This window comes from Mus caroli, unplaced genomic scaffold (genome assembly GCF_978045245.1).
Source record: "Mus caroli unplaced genomic scaffold, Mus_caroli_1 scaffold_4, whole genome shotgun sequence".
In the NCBI taxonomy this organism is placed as follows: domain Eukaryota; kingdom Metazoa; phylum Chordata; class Mammalia; order Rodentia; family Muridae; genus Mus; species Mus caroli.
In genome coordinates, this window is record NW_028227259.1 from 20,314,625 (window position 1) to 20,336,764 (window position 22,140).

The 22,140-nt window shown below is 41.7% G+C and overlaps 1 protein-coding gene across 8 annotated transcripts in view; it reads left to right on the forward strand.

Annotated features, from left to right (window-relative positions):
• The first annotated feature begins 1,847 nt into the window (after window positions 1-1,847).
• LOC147004975 (protein DBF4 homolog A-like) overlaps window positions 1,848-22,140 on the forward strand; it is a 161,945-nt gene continuing 141,652 nt past the window's right edge. For 6 of the 8 annotated variants that reach the window (XM_085836482.1, XM_085836483.1, XM_085836485.1 and 3 more), the window contains exons 1-2: window positions 1,848-2,325; window positions 2,833-2,993. In XM_085836482.1, the coding sequence (XP_085692608.1) occupies window positions 2,247-2,325; window positions 2,833-2,993 (240 nt within the window). In that variant the 5' untranslated portion in view covers window positions 1,848-2,246. Of the gene's footprint in view, window positions 2,326-2,832; window positions 2,994-22,140 lie in introns of those variants that run through there. The other 2 variants (XM_085836493.1, XM_085836492.1) reach the window with 2 other exon arrangements.

Genomic DNA, 22,140 nt, shown 5'->3' on the forward strand with positions numbered 1-22,140 from the left:
GCTCTGTTCCTTACATGTTTGTTACTTAAGTTACTCAGTCTATGCTGTTAGTGCCGTAGCAATGACTAACTATGACAAACCTTTAAAAAAAGTATTTCAATATTTGTTACATCAAACTGATATGTTTAGCTTTTGAAATTATTTAGCATATTCCAAATAACCTAAAATGTGAAAAAGTGAGCACTCTATTTAGAGCAATGTAATAATAAAACTTTGCATTAAATTTGTATAATGCTTTGGGTAGGATGGCCATTCTTAGTATATTAATGCTATTGACCTATGATCATGGGAGATCTTTCCAACTTCTGATATCTTCTCAATTTTTTTCTTCAATGACTTAACAATCTTATCATAGAAGTCATTCTTTCACTTGCTTGGTTAGAATTATCTGAAGATATTTTCAATTGTGAAAGATATTCCCTGATTTCTTGCTCATCCCACTTGACATTTGTATATAAGAAGGCTACTGATTTTGGGAAATTACTTTTGTATCCAGATACTTTGCTGAAAGTGTTATCAGCAGTCAGGGTTCCCTGGTTAGAATTTTCAGTCATATATGTATACTATCATATCATCCCTCTTGTGGGATATTCAGTAGACAAGACTGCTCAGACACAGGTTTAAATCAATAGAAAATCTTTATTATTCAGTCGGAGACTATACTGGGTGTTCGTGAACCCAGTGTAGCCCTGAGACTTTCTCAGGGTGAGTTTTCAAGCACACAAAAAAGGTCTCAGTTGACGTACTTCAATTAATAAGAGCAGTGAGCCAGAAGCAGAATCCACAGAAGCTGAAAAGCAAGGTTAGTACATTTAGAGCCTTCCTCAGAACTATGGGTTTGATGGATTAGGTCTTTGTTTTCATTTGGGCAGGTGGAGGTGTCTACCTCCCGAGTTTTACAGCCTGAAGGGTACTTCCATCATGGAGTCAGTTATGCTATGGTCTGAGGACCTACTACAGTCTGAGGTCTGTTATAATCTGCAAATAAAGATACTTTGCCCTCTTCACTTCCAGTTTTATTTCCACTAGTTGTCTATTGTTCTTGCTAAGACTTCAGGTTCTATATTGAATAGGAATGGAGAGAGTAGACAATCTTGTGGAATTTCTTTGAGTTTCTCTTAATTTAAGTTCGTGCTGCCAATGGTTTTGCTCTAAGTTGTCTTTATTGATTACGTATGTCCCCTGCATCCCAAATCTGTTCACAGCTCTTACAATGAAGGGGTGTTGGGTTTTTCTGCAACTGATGAGATGATCACGTGGTTTTTTGTCTTTCAGTTTTTTATATGTTGGATTACATTTATTGATTTACATATGTTGAGTCATTTCTGCATCTTTGTGATAAAGCCTACTTGTTCTAATTCTTAATCTTCTCCCTCTCTCAATCTCTCTTTTGTTCTTAGGGTCAAATGCCAATATATATATTTCAAAATCTATAAAGCTCAAGTTCTAATTATGTTAATATGTGTTATTATTATTTCATCCTGGTGAGCCTCTAACATTTGATAGGGGCAGTGTCTTATTTAGGGCTTTATTGCTGTGAAGAGACAGCATGACCAAGGCAACTCTTATCAAGACAATTTACCTTGGGTAAATTCTTATCAAAAAGGCTTTTCTTAATTGCACCTGAAAACGTGTGACTCACGCCCAGCACACAGTAGGCCCTCAGTCCAGATCTGTGTCAAAACTGACTTGTCCTGCACTCAAGGCATGGTCGCTTGGAAACACAAGCAATAGTAGTAGCTAGTGAGCAACCCTGCAGCTCCTCGCAGACCTCTGGGGCGAATTCAGGGTGTGGCCACTGTGCAGGTGACCTCCATCACCTCTCCTTCTTTGGTCTGCAGTCTCCTTCTTGGGTTTTGGGGTGGCGATGGTCGCGTCGCCTTGGAGACCAGCTAGCTGTGCGGGGAGGGAACTACATTTCCTAGCTACACTGGTGCGCGTGGCCGGATGCGGCGCGGGGGCAAGTGCACCACCAGGCCCGCTGCGCACCCGGCTCGCTCCCCGCCATGCTGGCCGCCCGCTCCGGCCTCCGCCTGGGGATGAGGTGGGAGGCGCTAGAAGCCACTTAGGTACAGCCTGGCGCCCGAAGCGGCGCTCGCTAGCTGCCCTCGCCACCGAAGCGCCCGCCAGGCACAATGCTGCACTGAGGCAAACGCGGCTGCGGCAGAGGCAGCGGCTCGGGCTGGGAAGGGGCGGTTGGGAGCCCGAGCCCCGGGCCGGGGCAGGAGCAGCTGAGCGCCGCCACCATGCAGGCAGCAGCGGCCGCGTCCTTCTGGCTGCTCTGCGTCTTGGGGACCTGCCCCGAGGCGCGCTGCGGTCGGGCAGGTAAGTTCGCAGCTGCTGGGGCATCCAGGACACTTTGGAGCCTGGAAGGACCCCGAAAAGCCGCACCCGCAATTCCACAGTGCGCGGTTTTTTATTTTTATTTTTTGAAGGGCGGCGCGGAAGGGGTGTAAGCACACATGTGTGGGGGACACGAGGATGCATCAGCAATCTGGGATCAAATGCTCTTTCTTTCTTTCTTTCTTTCTTTCTTTCTTTCTTTCTTTCTTTCTTTCTTTCTTTCTTTTTTTTCTCTTTCCTCCTGCAAAAGAAGAGTCTCCTTCAGGAGAACGGGAAAGGGGTGCCCTGTTTCTGGGCCCGGAGATGCTCCAGGGGAGCTGGTTCCAGGGTTTTCCAGCTGGTGTCTCTGCGTCCTTCCCAGTTAGGTCCGGGAGGGAGGAGGCGGGGGAATAAAGGTGATGAGGACCGCAGGATGGAGGCCTGTGGGTCAGGGTCATTATTTTTTGCTGTTTCTCTCCACTCCCTCCTTCCCTCCTCCCTGCCTGCAAGGAGTCGCCTCACTGAAAGGACTGGAGAGGGGGAACGAAAACCGCTTCCTGGAGCGCCAGAGCATCATACCACTGCGCCTCATCTCTAGCTTGGGCGGAGAGGACGAAACTCAGCACGACCAGCTCAACACTCGGGTGAGGGGCGACCCTGGCGGACCGCAGGTGAGTGGCAGGGTTCTGGAGGTGGTCCTCCACGCTGCCCAGGGACCCCGCGTTTGCTTAGGGTTGCCCTGGAAATGCGGTGTACCGGGTGAAAAGAGCACAATCTTAATGTGATTCCTGCATGATACTCTTGGTGCAAGTGCAAAAAGGAGGAAAAAAGGAACCGAAAGAAGGGTAGGCTAATGTTTTGCAGAGGTGCTAGGGGGTAGGGGTAGCATTGGATGCACCTAGTAGCCCTGTAACCTGAGCTAGGGACAAGAGGCACAGACCCCCATCTCCTTAGTCAAGCAAAAACTGCATGGGGTAGGAGGAGATTCTATTTAGGCAGGATATGCATCATCATCTTTGTTGTTTTAACTCTGAGAGAAAACATTATCAACCAAGATGATTATTGTAGAAAGAAGAGAGGAGAAGAAAACTAGGCTGCTCTAAGAAACCAAACTAAAATAAACAACATCTCAAAATCCCCTGGTCACTGAGATTTTTGAACACCAGAGACATGCCCATTCAGTCCTAACTTAATGTCCGAAAACGGGTCCTCCTCGGGTGCGATCGTTTTATTGAGCACTTACATTGCTCTGAAAACTAACTTATTTCAGTACTTGCATTTTAATCAATACCAAACATCTATAGATACAAATGAGTACTGGCTAACTCTAGCAAACATTTTTGGGACCGTAAGTGTTTTTATGTTTGTATGGATCAAGCTGACAATTTGTTCATCTACAAGTGCATCTGAAGTTCATGTAGTTGGTAATTGAAAACTTTACTTAAGTAAAGATAAGCTGGGCAGTTTCATATCATAAATACATTCAACACTAACATAACTGTGATGTGATAATGTACCCAGTTATTCACGTGTGTGACATATTTAAAGAGTGAAAAATATTTAAGTCTATATTTGCACTCGAATATTTGGCTCCATTAAAATTTTGTTGACATAGGTAGAAATTCAGGGTAACTTGTAGTATCCATGGATGTTAGATTAATGTAGTAGAGAACCTAACATGTCCAGCTCTTAATGAAGGATTTTATTATCTGAATTAATGCTTGGCAGCTGCTTGTTTCTCTTGTTAAATTTTGGCCTGTTTCCATGGAAAACCTGCAGAAGGGAACCTGTCTTATTTTTCAGTTAGTTAATAATTATTCCTGTGAGGGAGTATTCTGTTGCTTGTTTGTAGCCTCTGATTAAAAAGAAAAAAAAATCTAGACACACACACACAAACTAAACAGAGGACTATAGTGAATCCTAGCTTCAGTGACTGGGACCTTACAGTCCATCTTGCTTTTCTCTGCCTCCTACTGGCCTGCTCCTTTCTGTATTACTTTGAAGCAAGCAACTGATGCTTTATTTATTAACATTTTCAGTAATAAAACTCTGAAGGATAAGGGCTATATTAAAAATGCAACTCTGAATTGCCACAGTAAAAATAAGATTCATTCTTTGATACTATAAAACAACCATTCTTTCAGAAACACTTATCTCAAAAATATACTTATATGTTTGTTACACACACACACACACACACACACACACACACACACACGCATTCATTTTGAGCCAGCGCTAAAAGAAAGGGCATACTTAGTTCATTGAAGTCTCTTTTAGTGTATGATTTCTTCTACCTATGCTTTTGTCTTTATTTTAATTTGCCTTTTAATTGGTTCTTATTTTTAATTTTCATTGAAATTTACTTATTGAGACATGACGTCTTTTATTCTGTATAGAGTTTTCCATGGTCAGGAATTTGCTGATGTAGACAGTGTGTTAGAGCAAGCCCCAGAGTCTTTGTGGGAAGGGAAGGAAGGATGGAGAGGAGCAGAGATGCAGAGCGAGGGGTGTGAGGGAACAGACGCGGGACCTCTGTCTCTGCCGCCCGCTGACCATGACCTCATATTCGCCCATCTTGTGATGATAGAAGGAAGGCCACTGCTTCTGAGAAAAAGAGTGTTGTTTTCTCTCTCAATGTTTCTAGAACACCTCTTCTGAGATGTTTTAACTCAGATGGGCCTCTCCATATGGGGCATACGATACTATAGGCCCTTCACAAGGAAACTTTGCAGCCCAGGTGAATGAGACTGTTGTTTGGTAGAACTTAGGTTAAACATGTATAGATGACTACTCCGAGTCAGAATTGGAAGTAATGCTATTTATAATTATGGCAAATTATCCTCGGTATCTAAAGGTACACACAGCACATTTTGATATCTCCATCACCCAGGGAGTCAATGTACTTTACCAGGATCCTTTAATTGCAGCAGGACACCACAGAGAACTGATGGAATCTCAAAGACCAGTATTTCCTACAGAGAGGAAACTGAGGGATTTTCTTGTCTGTTAGGCCTTCCTGGTTTCCAGAGAGCTATAATTTAACCTGAAAATGTGTGGATTTTATATAGCTCTTGTTACTATTATTATTATCATTATTATTTTGGTAAAAAGAACTTTTGGCACTGTAGGTACCCATGGATATCTTTAGCATTTTCCTTTGTATTATAGAAATAATGTCTGGATGATTCTTTTGTTACCTCATAAGGTACATGTGTGTGTTTGTGTGTGTGTGTGTCTGTGTGCAAGCAATTCATTTATTGACTCATTAAGAGGAATTTATTCACTTTGAGCTCTTGCTAGTTAGCATTTTAAGTAAATCAAGGTCATAGGGATTTAGAAATAAAAGCCACAGTTCTAGCCTTTAAGGGGTTTACAGAGAGCTGGGAAAATGAATGAGTGCTTGAACAATTATTCTTTGCCCTTCAGTCTTGAGGTAATTACAGGGGCTGTGGAAACAGTGGAAGCCCAGTGCCCAGCGCATAACCCCACAAGAAGTCTCTGGGCTCTCCTAGGAGGTGCTGTCTGATTGGTCATATTACAGACAGGGAGTGGGCATAGCTAGCAGAGAGGGCAGCATGTTCAGAGTCACATGGAAGCCAGGCATTGCCTCTGCTAACTGCAGATGAGATTTGGGGGACCAGTGTGAGAAGCATGTCGCTCCTAGATGCTGCAGCAAGTTCTGATGTTCTGAGGAGTTGGGACTTGGCTCTGCAGGCTATGTAAGCCTTTTGGCAAGGAGGATTAACTGGCTAAATTCATGATCCTATGGTATCATCCTAGTGTTACAGAAGAATAATTGTAATTCTCAAGAGTGAGCAGGTTTATTATTCACTTTTATTCACTGATCAATTCCAGTTCGTATCATTAAGCTTTGTAAGTGCTGAGCTCCCAAACATGCTGAGAAGACCAGATGAGTGGCATTTATGAAGCACCTAGGTCAACGCTGGGTATGCAGTGACTCTCTAAGAGTCTTTTAAGTCATAGTCACTCCCTTGGCAGCTCCAGGACTGTTTTTATTCATTTTATGACATCATTTGAATGCAAAATGATGCCCTCATTACCTGAATTTAACACATTCCCTGAAGTTACAGATTACTCATTTTTTACATAACATGGAATGGTCTTGGAAGGAAGAGACCTTATAGGCCATTCAAATTAGCTCAGAAATTACCACTTACCTGATAGGCTCGAGCAACTGACCAAGGGAAGGTGGTCACCACTGTAGTCTTAGATGGTTCCATTCCTCAAGCTCAAGAGACTAGGTGAGTATCAAATTTCTTTTATATTATTAATGTGAGCTTGTTTCAGTTTTCATCCATAGATGGCAATATGAAGCTTTTATTTTAGAAGAAATTTCACTTTGGTTCTACTTGAATGGTGACAGTTTAGTGTGACATAGTGATTTCACTGATACAAGGCCATATTGTGAGATTTTTTTTTCTTTTTACTTATTGCATAGTGAGTTATTCCAGTGCTTACTAATTCTTATTGCAAATGGGATGATTACCCTGTGTAGACACTAATTATGTCATAAAATGCTAGAGATTATAGTCAAAATAGTTGTAGTTGATTGTGAGTAACCTTGCTGTCTTCAGGGTTGTCAAATATGAAGTAGTGCCAATCTTAGAAGATAGCCCTCGAATATTTAAAATATTGAGGTTTTTGGTTTTTTTTCTTCTTTCTTGACAGTGTTTTTTTGCTAAAAGAATTGGCTGTCTGTAGATAGTAAGGTAAAACATATATCTTTCATGAATTTGTATAAGGTGTCATGTACTGAGCCTTACTGCTTGTTGACCATTGATCGCCCTGTCGTTGCTATCTTAGACGTGCTTACTAATGGTTGCTCTTTTTGCCAGCTAAGCAGCATATAGTTACCACGACACTAGACGTGGGTCATCTGATAGTTTATTTTGTTACATAGTTACCTTTAAATTCTGTTATGTATTTTTAAAACACCCAGTGATTTTATACTCTTACAAACGACATAATTTCTTCTATCAGAAGTATTGTTTGGAAATACAAGATCTACTTTCTTCCATCCTGTCCTCTGCAAAGTATTACAGCTTCGTAAGGAGTCGTCAAGTGGGGACAAGGACATGGATCTATATAACTCTCCACCGTCTTATTGCTCACCATTAGTGAGTGGGTCAGAAAGCACACTCAAGGCAAGATGGCAGCAGAGCTGTGCTCTGGCTTTTTTGTTCATATTTTGGCGAATATTTATATATATGGCATGGAATATGTGAACTGTCCTTAACATCAAGCTGTTCCCTCTGAGGGCACTGAGTCAGGCTGGCACTCAGTTATCTGCAGTACAGCTCCCCCAGTGGTGAAGGGTTCCTAGGAATTATAGCTTTCATGGTAGCTTGCCAGGTTAGCACAAACATCTTTTTTCTTTTTTTTTTTTTCTAAAAGTACATTTGTTAAACTTAGTAGCTCAATATTAATACATTTTTGCCATATGGAGCAGGAAAGAAATATTTCACAGTGCATTTTTGTTTACCTACCAATTCAATAAAGTAAAAATAAAAATTAAAATATCCCTTAATCCCTTAAATGTTTTTAAAACAACCTTCTTTTAATTTTACAACTATCTATCATCTATCAATCAATCAATCTATCTATCTATCTATCTATCCATCTATCTATCTATCTATCTATCTATCTACTGTGCATGTGTGTGTGTGCGTGTGTATGTTTGTACATGTGAAGGTCAGAAGACAACATCATACAGGAGTCATGTCTCTCCTTTTACCATGTAAGTTCTGGGAATTAAACTTAGGTTACCAGGCCTGGCTGCAAGCATCATTATCCACTGAGACATCTTGTAGGCTTTCCCTTAAATTTTCATTCAGAATATAAATGTAGGGATAGAATTCTAGACGACAGAAGAGACCTAATTCAGGTATCACTCTTTCTTATCTCTGATATCCCAATCTGTATGTGTATACTGTGTGTGTGTATGTGTAACAGACACATATACATATAGTTATGTATGCAATTCCTCACAATTATTTTATTGTGCACAGAGGAATCACGGTTTGTTCATTTCTTCATAGCTACATGGAGAACAAGTAGGAGCTTATGAGTTTATAAAGAATATTGTTAGTTTTACTTGCTTTCTCACACTACAAAACATGCCACATGTTCTTTTTATGGTTCTAGAGCCCATTTTAGAGAGAGACCTGCTGTTTTTCTCCTGACTCACTGAGAATGGAATCTGTAACAGAGGTATCATTTCACAGCTCAGTGAGGCTAAGCTAGGACCACCTTTATCAGGAAGTCTTGAGGACTAACCCCATGTGGAAAGAAGATGCTCATCAGAGTGGGACAGGCGTGGAAGGGGGTGTGGGGGGTGGGTGGAGAAAAGCGAGAGGGATGGTCGCAAGCAGGAAGGGAAGGAAACTGAGAAAAGAAGATGTCAGTGTTATGTATGCTGTGTATTAACATGTTTAATATGTGGTAATTTTGTGGGGGCTTTTATGCCAAATTAACTTCTTAGTGTTTGGTGTACATCATGTTCACAGAAGTCCAGTGGTAGGTCATAACTTGCCATCTTTAATGAAGCCAACAGGGGATTTGAACTCAAAAAGTTCATGTCCACTTCACTTGCTGAATTCTTGGGTCAGACAGGATTCAAGACATGTAGATGTCTTTGGTATCAGAATCCAAAGGTTTCTTTTATTTCCCCGATTGGAGTTACACTTTTAGTGCTTCAAAAATACCGGTGTTTATATTTGAAGTTACAGTACTGTGAAGAGGCTTGCTGAGCACAGTAGGGGTCTTCAGTTTTACTATCCTAATAACTAATGGGATATGTGGTAGACATTTGACTTCCAAGAGCAGGTCTCAAAAGAGGTGTCTATTGATATTATATTGATGATTATGTTTTCATTGTAAGTTCAATTTTTAGAATTCAGCAGTCAATATCAAAATTATATATGCTCTTGTAGCCATAGGGTTTTTTTTTTGACAGAAACATTAAATGGTAAACAGAGGTCTATATTCATATAGTCCCCCATCAAAGGAAAAGGTATAGTGTATCTTTATTTCCCTATAGTTCCAGTAGCTTAAGGGTTCCATATGTCAAACCATTCAGGTAAGACAGATTAATAATAACCCAAATGATAAGTTCTGTGAACATCTTACTGGATGTGTTTATTTTGGTAGTAAAAGTACCAGAAAGAAAAAGAAACGTTGGAAGCAAGAGTTGAAAATACAGGAATTCATTTTTCCAAATGCGTTCCAAGTACCGTAAGCACTGTGATGAGTGGCTTGTGTTCATTCTGTTTAAGGACGAGGTAGATACTATTATACCCACTTTGTAGGCGAGTGAGTTAGCTTTCCCATGCTCATGTAGCTTAATAAAAGGGTAGAAATGGGAAAATAATTCTGAAAGGAAATGTTAAAATCAACAAAATAGCCTTTAACAAAGTTTTTGCTACTAATTTATCCTGGATTTCTATTTATCTGTGTTAGAATATACCAACATGATTTCGTCAGAAACTCCTGACCCTTCTTATCTGGATAACTTGTAATTATTTTACATGTAAATAAAAATTACATGTGTTTAAAAACTACTTAACATGAAAACTGACTTTAGCCTTCCACTCCCTTTACTCCTGATTTTAGGTCCTTTTATGGTAAAAACCTATTTTCTTTTCTCCAAGAGAAGCTATTACATATAACTGGATTTTCAAAATAAAATGAAAGATTCTGCATCGTGATGCCAAAATGCCAGCAGTTCTGATTGGAAAGAGGGGTTTAGAATTTAGTTATTCCTTTTTCCCCAGGATCTGTTGGTTGTTTGTGTGTCAGAGGGTTTCAGAGTCATGTGTTTGAGCAGGTTAAATGAATGTATATCTTTTCCATTTCAGAAATGAATGTTGTACCAGGGCATTGTATGTTTTAGCAGAGCTGCCTTTGTTGCTTGATTTCTGTTGTGAGGAAAGATCACTAGATGGCTGAGGAGAAGAAGTGGATGATGGGTTTTTGGAGCTAGCCCCGAAGAGCTCTCTTTGCAGGAGTAGTTTTCTAACATTCTACCTATGGCAGCCGAAGGCGGGGCTCAAGGTCTAATTGGATCATTTCTCTGCGTGGCACTGTCTGGTGTGTGTAGCTTTATCACCAGGTGTTGGATTCTGTCCCTCTTTTTCCCTTGGCATTTGTTCTTTAGGTAGGCTAGTCTCCTCCACTGACAAGAGTACCTTGCTGGTAGACAGTTTGAGTTTCTGGCAATCACTCATGCTTTTCTGTATGCAAGGTCTCTTTCTGTGGATGAAACAGCAAGATGCTTGAGAAGAGTGTCTCCTCCATAGAAACTGGTTCCCCAGATTTCCTTGAACCCCCTAGTGTGCTCTGATGAGTTTAGAGTGCCCTGCTAGGGTTCTCTCTTGAAACACAATTGTGTATGATCAGCAGGTACAAGTGACAGCCAAGGCTATTCATAGTCTGGCTGTATTAGCCCAGGGTAGCCTGGAGGCCTAGGAAGGAAGACAGCTGCCTGAAAAAGTGACCTGGGACATGCATGTGTGAGCTGGAGGTAAGAGTGGGGAGCAGATGAGGCTCCCGGGAAGAGGCTGCGCCCATTGTCCTAGATTGGCCCAGCATCCCGGCTCAGCTTAGACAGGACAAGTCAGAGTTTTAGCCTTCGCCATTCAGGGTTTTAGTGACTGACCTTAATTTTGATTCTAAGGTCATAACAGGAGTGTGTTTTTAGCCTGAGGGTGCATCTGTTCTCCAGAGAGGTCTACATTTGTGCTTCAGCCAGGAGGACACTGTCTCCCTCATTCCTTTCCCACGTCTTTCCGTCCTCTTTCCTGTTTGTTTTTGTTCCTTCTGCTTCTCCTTTCTCTCTTATTCTTGGTTTGTCTTTTTAAAGTTCCTCGGGTTTGTGGGAGAGGGCTTAAGCAGCCTGGGCTTAAGGAGTCTGGAGCACTGGGCCTGTGTCAGGAGATGTCACCTAGCTAAACATTGATTTCCTAAAGTCAGGCAGGAGTTTTTAAAATTTGATTCTCTAAATATCATAGGTAAATTGTATGAAATGAGTACTAGTTCATTTTGAATGGCATGTGATGCTTGTTAACCGAACGTTCAGTGAATAAGTCTGTATAAACTCGATTTTAGAAGGAAAACAATCATTGGTTTGAATTATTGAGTCAAGCAATTTTTCTTAATTGTTTGCCATAATTGTTGAGTTAATTTCAAGGACATTTTGGTTTCCTGAAGCTTAGCTATAGTCTGTACTTTGAAACATGTTGCAGAAACCGTTAGAAAGTGTTGAATAAGGGTGGTGAGCGTTTTAAACAGTTCATTTTCCAAGTCGCCATTATGCTGGATACCTCAGTCACCATTTCTTAAGAAGAGTTTTTATGGATGTTGGTAGAGGCTTAAACACTACCAGAGATGATAAAAGTTTGGATTCTGGACCAAAACCAACATCTACTTATTTTGATCCTGTTTCTGGCTTAACTGTAAATGGCTCACTGCTTTCTCTCTAGCTTGTGTGTCATAAAAATGCCTTTAAGTTGGACAGCTATGGATTGGGCAGAAGATAGCAGAAACCCGGGCCCATTTCTGATTGGGTAGGCCACTGGAGGTGAGACTTTTTTTTTTTTTTTTTTTTTTTTATGGTTTAAGAGCTTTATTATAAAAATGCAGGGGAAAGAGAGAAGGTAGGAGATAGAGAGGGGGGGCAGTTAGAGAGAAAGAGGAAGAGAGAAGAGGAAAGGAGAAGACAAAGAGAAAGGGAAGAGAAGAGAGAAGTGAGATAAGTGAAAGGTGAAGGAAAAAAGGAGTAAGAGAGCGAGATGAGGGCTGAGCTCCCCTTTATATGGTCTTCACTGTTGCTAGGTAACTGGGGAGGAGTTTAGCCTGAAGGTCAAAAGCATGGGCCATTGCTTACATGACTACTGACCATGCTTCTCTTGTGGGGGCTGTGGAAGTTGGTACCTTAGGCAGGGGCCGGAGTTCCAGGATCATGAGGGAACGCCTACCGTGTCATGTAGGTGAATTATTTTTTTTTATTACATATTTTCCTCAATTACATTTCCAATACTATCCCAAAAGTCCCCCATAGCGCCCCCCACTTCCCTACCCACCCATTCCCATTCTTTTGGCCCTGGCATTCCCCTATATTGGGGCATATAAAGTTTGCAAGTCCAATGGGCCTCTCTTTCCATTGATGGCCGACTAGGCCATCTTTCGATACATATGCAGCTAGAGACAAGAGCTCCAGGGTTCTGGTTAGTACATTATGTTGTTCCAACAATAGGGTTGCAGATCCCTTTAGCTCCTTGGGTACTTTCTCTAGCTTCTCCATTGGGATGGAGGTGAGACTTTTAATCATAGCCGAGAGCAAGTGTTGTCGACTGTCACGGAGCCACCAGGAAAATACTGGCAAAAGCAGGGATATTGTTGAAATAGAGAGAATTCTCATGTAATTGAATTTCTGACCTAAGAATTTCACGGGATAGTCCCAGGTCTGGGTGATGTAGCACAGGCAATGTTCTCTCACGGTTAAGAAGGAGAAACTCTATTCGTTTACAGCTTGAGCAATTTAATACGAAACATGGTTGAGGGTATCGGTTAATAAGTTTAAGTGTTCCAGTGATAAAATGGTAAAGCTTGCAGTATGGGTTGGAATATATTTTATTTTTAGCTTCAGTGCATAGAGAAGCACAGGACAAAGGCACGCAGCTTTGCTGTATTGTGTTCTGTTGCGGTGTTGAGTGGAGGCAGTCATGTACCAAGCACCCAGCACAAGAGTGTTGATCCATGCCTGGGGAGGACTCTGTCCGTGTTTCTGCTCCAAATCCTTGTTCTATGGACTGTTCCTTGGTTAATAATGCGTTCCCTCTCTTTCTTTGTAAGCTGTCTGTGAGCTTGGCCACTGTTTTGTTCACTATTTTCTTGTGAACGTAGGAAATGCTTCTCTGCAGCCTTTGGAGTACCTTACCTTTCCTCTTCTTTCTGTCAAGTGCCTCTGTTTCCCTTAGCAACGGAAACAAACGCAGTCCTCTGGAGGGTGGCTTGCACCAGCATTGGTACGCATGCTGGACACAGCTTACTTTTGGGGTTTGGAAATGTGTGACAGGCCAACAAGCTCTTCGTTTTTCCACTTACTGTGTGGTAGTATTTCATGTGACTCCCTTGCTCTTTTTCTTGGATTCCACTTCAGTTGGCTCTGGTTCATTTTCTTCATTGTGTATGTATCACACACTTCTGTGCAGAAGGCCTCCTTCCTCACATCATTGCCCTGGCCCTTGTTCCTCTGACCCTCCTGGCTCCCAGCTTCCTGTGCTCAGTCAGTCACTCCTCCATCCTGGCTGAGCCTGACACTTTGAAAGTCTTGCACCAGGACAGGGATCCATTGCTGCAGGAGAGGGACAGTGTGCCTTATTGCTGCAGGATGCATATTCAGCATAAAGGAATGACGAGGCATTTTACAGGCTACTTTAAGTCAGACGTGCCTCGGGCGTGGCATACAATTGTGTGTGCTTATGCGTGGGCTGTGTGTGTGTGTGTGTGTGTGTATCCAGACACTGATATCTGTGTGAAGTTGTTTCCATGAGATAGACTGTAGTCTTGGGTCTCAGACTTGGTAATCCATACTTACTATTGTCTGCTGCTCAGCACTGTGCCTGTCCCAAAGTAGGTACTCAGGAAACATTTTTAGGGCTTTTTTTTTTTCCCTCAATTTTCTGTCTCAAAGATATGAAGAAAAAAAAATCTGAGACCATTATGTTATTGACTGTTATTGACAGCTGTCTTACTGTCTCACGGACTCCTAAATCACCATGACACAATCACTCATGTCAGCTTATAGCCCTGTCTCCCCTAGCAAAAGTAAATCCAAGCTATTTAACCTTCTTGGCTGAGTTGACTCAGCAGGCTGTGCCATTTGCTGCCAGGAGCAGCATCTTCATTGATACAACCATGTTTGGTCTTTTGTGAGAGTGTCATATAAGGTTTCTGATAGACTTGAGTTCATGGGACATATTCAGGTGGGGATTTCCTTGAATGGTCATTCTTTAATTTTTAACTGCAGTTATAAACTAAGGCAGTACTTAAATTTTTTTCCCTGAAGCTAAGTCCCAGATAATTCTTGTGTCATAATTTTGTTTTAACCTTTTCTAATTTTTATATTTATTTTGTGAAAATGTGTTATTTAATACTAATAAAGTTATATGATTAAACACCAATTAATCATTCACAATTAAGTAGTTAATATAAGACACAAGCATATTATAAAATTTAGTGATAATATAAACTGAATATTTATCAACTATGTACTTGACTTTTAAACAACATTTAACTCTATGTGTGTGTGCGTGTGTGTGTGTGTATGTGTGTATGTATATGTGTGTACACAAACATGTGCCATGTGGATACGTGAAGCTCAGAAGAACACTTGTGGGAGTCAGTTCTCTCCTTCCATTATTGGTAGATAGTGGAAGTCCCAGGGACAGATCTGAGGTCACCAGGCTCGGAATCAGTCAGCTTTATGCTCTGAGCCATCTCAGTGCATCTCCCCACCCACTTCCTTTTGGAGATCTATGTAGATGAGGCTGCCCTTGAACTCTCAAGTCTCTCGTTCTTTTCTCGACCTCTCAAGGGTGAGGATTACAGGTGTGAACCACCATTGACCTAGCTTATGCTAATGCTGATGATACATGCTAATATAAGATGCTTTAATGTTTTTAAATGTATGAGGTGATTCCCCACATGGTTCCCCAGGAGATCTCCATGCTCCTGGAAGAGCTTCACATGCTGATTTAATTCTGGAGAAGAAACCACAGAGGGGAATTTGTAGTCTAAGTAGTTTCATGTGTTTATAGTGTGGTGTGAGTGGAGGATCTGAGAACAGGGTTAAGTAGAAGAGACACCCATTGTCCGTGCAGAAAAGATGCCGTGGGAAAAGGTGAGGTTCAAGTGTCATTGTGGAGAAGTGAGCTCCTTAACTATCGTTATGACTTCACGTAACCCTGGGTATCCCGGAAAGAGAAGGATTCTTGTCTTACTTATAAGTATGTATGTACACACACACACACACACACATGTATACAGTTTGTTAGTTTGCTGTGTGTGACGGGCACCAGTGGAGGGCAGAAGACACCTCTCAGGATTTGGTTCTCTCCTTTCCACTCTGTGCGACCTGAGGATCCGACTCGGTCATCCGCATTGGTGGCAGGTGCCTTGACCTGCTGAGCCATGCCATTGGCCTTAGTTTTAGCAGACTTTGCTCTCTATAGATGTGCCTGTTCTCTAGGTGCTTCAGCCATGCCTTACTTAGCTTAATGTTTTCAACACTGATCCACATTGTAGCTTGTGTACTTCATCCCTTTTCAGTGCTGAATAATGTTCCATTATTTATTCATTGTCTTAATATGAATTTATGCTAATTAAATTCTTTCACTATGAATAGTGGTGCTATTAATATCTGTACACAAGATTTTGTGTGGGCTCATGGAAACTGGAGCGTGCCACAGAGCAGCATGTGTGTCAGAAAACAATAACCTTGCTACATATAGTAGTGTGCTTTTTGTTTCCCAAATTCTACTTCATATTTTCTAAATACCCTGGCCATGATACATTTGGTGATTTTTATAGAGGTTTTCTTTTTCAGAGAAAACCCAAATTGCAGCACTGGACAGGGTGGGGGTGACCCTAGGCAGCAGGGATGTGAACCAAGCCCTCTCTGCTGCTGCCTTCTGCCCTGTCCCTGGAGTGTTCTTCCTTTGTTCTGGTTGTTTCTAATAATAACTTTCCAGGGAAACAAGTCCCATACCATAAAGATTTACGCTTTAAATGCAAAATTTAGTGTTTTTAAAGACTATTTTTAATAAGCTTGTAGTCATCTTCACTGTGGGGGTTTTCCTCTTGTGGTGGTTTGTATCACAGCAGTGTTTGTGGGTGCTCCAGCATGCTGTTCAGATCTTCATCCCTCTACTCCGGTTCTCTCTCTCTCTCTCTCTCTCTCTCTCTCTCTCTTTCTCTCTCTCTTTTGAGTATTTTTTAAAATTGGATATTTTCTTTCTTTCTTTCTTTCTTTCTTTCTTTCTTTCTTTCTTTCTTTCTTTCTTTCTTTCTTTCTTTCTTTCTTTCTTTCTTTCTTTCTTTCTTTTTCTCTCCTGGTTTACAGGAAATGAGCAAGAACAGTATTTTTTTTTTTTCTTTTTTTATTAGATGTTTTCTTCATTTACATTTCAAATGTTATTCCCTTTCCTAGTTTCCTTTCCAAAAATCCCCTATCCCCTCCTCCCTTCCCCTGCTCCCCAACCCACCCACTCATGTGTCCTGGCCCTGGCATCTCCTATACTGGGACATATGATCTTCGCAAGTCCAATGGCCTCTCCTCCTATTGATGGCTGACTAGGCCATCCTCTACTACATATGCAGCTAGAGACATGAGCTCTGGGAAGTACTGGTTAGTTCATATTGTTGTTCCTCCTATAGGGTTGCAGACCTCTTTAGCTCCTTGGGTACTTTCTCTAGCTCCTCCATTGGGGGCCCTGTGTTCCATCCAATAGCTGACTGTGTTAATTGTGTTATTTTCCTTAAGAAATAACTAGGTTAGAAAAGCCGGAATGCTTTTTTTTTTTTCCTTTAGTATCATATGTTCATGGCAGAAAGTGTTTGGGAGGAAAGCACCAAATGTGCTTAGTATTGTCACTGCTGTTGTTACTGGTGTGCGTGCTCTGTGTGTGCGCATGTGTGTGCATTCATGTGTGTGCACAGGTGTGTGTGTGCATGTGTGCATGCTGTGTGTGTGCATGTGTGTGTATTCCTGTGTGTGCACACACATGTGCATGTGTGGTAAGGGGGTATGGTATGTTTGTGCATGTGTGTGTGCACATGTGTGTGCATGGTGTACGTGTGTGTGTGTAGGTATGGGATGTTTCATTTCTCTGAGGCCTTGGCCCAGATTTTGGCTTCACATTTCACTTGAAGAGAGACAAGGTCTTCTTCCTGTGCGCTTCTGGCCCCTGTCCATTGGTGTGTCAGTTATGTCTGAGTCATTAACCACACCTTCTTATACCTCCTGCTCTGTGCAGTGTGTTGTCACTAGAATTGCAGACCCTTTGCTTCTCTCCTTGTCCTTCTGTCCTTGAATAATAATGGGAGCTGAGGAGATTGGAAAGCATGTAGTAGACTTGGAGTCTTGTTCTTTTTTTTTCTACAGAGTTTTAACTTGCGAGCTCTGTAGTGTATAGTTAAATTTTTCTTTTTTCTTTTTCTTTTGGACAAGATCTTGCTGTGTTTTCTAGGCTAGTCTGGTGCTTGCTTTATCACCCAGGCCAGCCTCAGACCTCCTGTAGGTTTTCTGCCTCAACATCCTGAGTGCTGGAACACACACATGTCCATCATACTGTGCTCCATCAATTCTCTGATACTGCACATGCAGTTTGTGTGTGTATGCATGTGTGTGATAATTCCCTTTAATGACTTGGTATGTGGACTGACATCTATTTTCTTCACTTCACTGATACTTACTGAGGGTGTCCTATATGGCAGGCACCATTCCAGGCCCTTGGATTATATCAGTGATTATTTTCTCTTTATTCTGAGGCCCATATTTTAGCAGGCATACTAGCCAGCAGTAAGTGCTGTGGGAATGAGAACAGCATGGTGGGGTGGGGGTGGGGTGGGGTTATGGTGTTGGGATGGTGGAGCAGCGAGAAGGCATAGGCTGTAGTCTCTCTTGCAGTGTTGGAGATTGACCTTAGGACTCGTGCATGTTAGGCAAGCACTCCACCACTTCAGTAATGCTCAGCCCTAGATTGTGATCATTAGTAGGGTGATCCATGGGTCCTCAGAGAAGACCTCCGGGGAAGGGGAAAGGGAATCATGCAGGCATCTAAGAGGAACATTACAGGATGGAGTAACTGGTAGATTAACCCCAAGGCCTGTCACTAGCAAGAAGGCTATCCTAAAGAAGGGGGTGCTTGCCAGCCATGGTGGCACAGCCTTTAATCCTAGCTCTCAGGAGGGCAGGGCAGGTAGATCTCTGTGAGTTCTACATGGAGAGTCTGGGTCAGGATCACAGAGCTCTGGTTGGCCTAGAACTCCTAGCCCAGGCTGGTCCCAATCCTGTGTTAATCATCCTGCTTGTATCTGCTAACTCTTTGGAATATAGGTGGGTGTCACCACCTCCAACCAGGAAAGTCTTACTAGGAGTGGACTTTGTGATTATTCTTGTCTGTGGCTTGGAGATGCTATTTGGGATAATTCTTATTTCTGGACCTAGTTTTAGTTTCATCCCTATAATGTTTAAAGTACTGGATAATCTCATCAAGGAAGACTAAGTAAGTGTTCAGTAAGGTTTCTGGAGGCAGCCCAGTTTCTTTCTTGTGCCACAGTCTCATAATATAGTACATCTGGGTTCTTCTCTGCATAGCTATATTATTTTTGTGCTCTTAGATGAACTTATATTTTATGGTTAATACAAGTATGGAAGTAAGCTTCTCCTTTTGTGTTTGTAGATATTCTCAGTGCCAACTTGCTGTAAGAGCTTGCTAAGTAGCAGGTACTTTTTTTTTTTTTCTGTGCATAAAAGATGAGGGTGCTTCCAACTCACCTTTGAACATATCCTGTTTCACAAAGAGAGGAAGTAGACACAAACTGCATTAAGACACTTTTATTAGCTGTCTAAGAGAGAAAGCAAGATGATTCAGCATCCTAACAGACTCTTCTGCCAATAGGAGTTGAGAATCTATCTGAGGAACTTAAGCCAGGGCATATCTTAGTGGTAGTGTGTACCCACTGTGTACAAGACCCAGCTCTTAGTTCCTTTGACCATAAATATGAACAAAGAGATAAAAAATCCCTTATAGAACAGACTCATCTGTCAATTTTCTCAATGCAAGAATGAATCACATAACCCTTTGAAACTCCCTAAAACTCGGCATTCCACCCTCTTATGCTGTCCTGTAGTGATGCGTTTTGTAGGTCATGCAGTTGAGTTGCTACTGAACCCACGGGCAAACATTATGGGAATAAAGTTTTGAGTAAGAATCACTAGAATGCATATGCCAACAAGGACTGGGCTCTCTGTGACAGTGGTGTTGCTTATAACTACTAAACAACAAGCCACTAACGTAGTTTATGTGAAAGCCATAGTCACTGTAGTCCTGATGAGTACTTCCCACTTTAGGCTAATACAACTTATCAGACAACTTTTCTCCATAGGATTATCCTATAACAGTTGTCAGAGTTGAAGCATAAAGGCCACATGTTATTGGGAACAGAGATGCTGGGGACAGACCGCTCAGACAGCGTGAGAGTCATTGTCAGCTAGAAGTGACAAGGCAAGCAAAATCAGTCTGACCACTCACTGAATCAACAGAAAATGTTGTTCACATATCCTGCCTTTTGGTGCTTTTTTTTTTTTTTTTTTTTTTTTTTTTTTTTTTTTATGTTCCAAATGTGATGGGTTTATTTTACTCTGATGCAAAACCAAAGCTCTCACTAGAGCAGAGACTGATATAACAAAAGGCCATGGAAAAGTGGACTGGGACATGCAGGACGCGGTGTACAGACCGGGGAGGCAGGTCACTCCTTTAACATGACACTACGTTGTTGCTGAGGAACATATTTAAATTAACTCTGCAGAACTCAACTGAAATGTGGCACAAACATGACAATTTCCAGGCATGCCTTCCAGGACCTTCCATTGGATAGATCTGTAATCTCTAGACTTCAGTGTGGGAAGAATTACAATTCTTTGGAAGAATAAAAAGTTCACACTTTGAAATTTCACAGAATTTTAAGGCCAAAACATAGTGGGTTCATTTCTCTTCATTTCCAGGGACAATTGATACTCTACTCAAAACCACATTAAGCCTCCAGTTCAAATCCCAATCCAACCTTGTGGCCTCCTGCATTGAAGTTCTTCCCATCTATTAAAGCTGACAGGGTCAGTTTGACTCCTGGTCGGAGGGTCTGCGTATAACCCAGTCCAATTAAACTGGCATTGTTTACTTTGGCAGATAGAGAAGTTTTGGTGCTTATATGGCACAATAATATACATCGTTGCACTTCAGTCTATTCTGTCTTCCCAGCATCTCTCTCTTTTTTTTTTCTTTTTTGTTTTTTTGTTTTTTTGTTTTTTTGTTTTTATTTTTATTTTTTTGATTTTTAATATTTTTATTACATATTTTCCTCAATTACATTTCCAATGCTATCCCAAAAGTCCCCCATAGCGCCCCCCCCTTCCCTACCCACCCATTCCCATTCTTTTGGCCCTGGCATTCCCCTATATTGGGGCATATAAAGTTTGCAAGTCCAATGGGCCTCTCTTTCCATTGATGGCCGACTAGGCCATCTTTCGATACATATGCAGCTAGAGACAAGAGCTCCGGGGTTCTGGTTAGTACCTCATGTTGTTCCAACAATAGGGTTGCAGATCCCTTTAGCTCCTTGGGTACTTTCTCTAGCTTCTCCATTGGGAGCCCTGTGATACATCCAATAGCTGACTGTGAACATCCACTCCTGTGTTTGCTAGGCCCCGGCATCGTCTCACAAGAGAAAGCTATATTTGGGTCCTTTCAGCAAAATCTTGCTAGTGTATGCAATGGTGTCAGCGTTTAGAAGCTGATTATGGGATGGATCCCTGGATACGGCAGTCTCTAAATGGTCCATCCTTTCATCACAGCTACGAACTTTGTCTCTGTAACTCCTTCCCTGGGTGTTTTGTTCCCAATTCTAAGAAGGTGCACAGTGTCCACACTTTGGTCTTCATTCTTCTTGAGTTTCATGCGTTTATCAAATTGTATCTTATATCTTGGGTATCCTAAGTTTTGGGCTAATATCCACTTATCAGTGAATACATATTGTGTGATTTCTTTTTTTTTTTTTTAATATTTTTATTACATATTTTCCTCAATTACGTTTCCAATGCTATCCCAAAAGTCCCCCATAGCGCCCCCCACTTCCCTATCCACCCATTCCCATTCTTTTGGCCCTGGCATTCCCCTATATTGGGGCATATAAAGTTTGCAAGTCCAATGGGCCTCTCTTTCCATTGATGGCTGACTAGGCCATCTTTCGATACATATGCAGCTAGAGACAAGAGCTCCGGGGTTCTAGTTAGTACATCATGTTGTTCCAACAATAGGGTTGCAGATCCCTTTAGCTCCTTGGGTACTTTCTCTAGCTTCTCCATTGGGAGCCCTGTGATACATCCAATAGCTGACTGTGAACATCCACTCCTGTGTTTGCTAGGCCCCAGCATCGTCTCACAAGAGACAGCTATATTTGGGTCCTTTCAGCAAAATCTTGCTAGTGTATGCAATGGTGTCAGCGTTTAGAAGCTGATTATGGGATGGATCCCTGGATACGGCAGTCTCTAAATGGTCCATCCTTTCATCACAGCTCCGAACTTTGTCTCTGTAACTCCTTCCCTGGGGGTTTTGTTCCCAATTCTAAGAAGGGGCACAGTGTCCACACTTTGGTCTTCATTCTTCTTGAGTTTCATGCGTTTAGCAAATTGTATCTTATATCTTGGGTATCCTAAGTTTTGGGCTAATATCCACTTATCAGTGAATACATATTGTGTGAGTTCTTTTGTGATTGTGTTACTTCACTCAAGATGATGCCCTCCAGGTCCATCCATTTGGCTAGGAATTTCATAAATTCATTCTTTTTAATAGCTGAGTAGTACTCCATTGTGTAAATGTACCATAATCACACACTTTGTTTTCCTTCAACTTGTAAGGTTAAAGCTGAGGATGATCCTGCGTCATTAAAGCTGTGGGGAATAAGCTGGACTCTTTTTTTTTTATTAGATATTTTCTTTATTTACATTTCAAATGC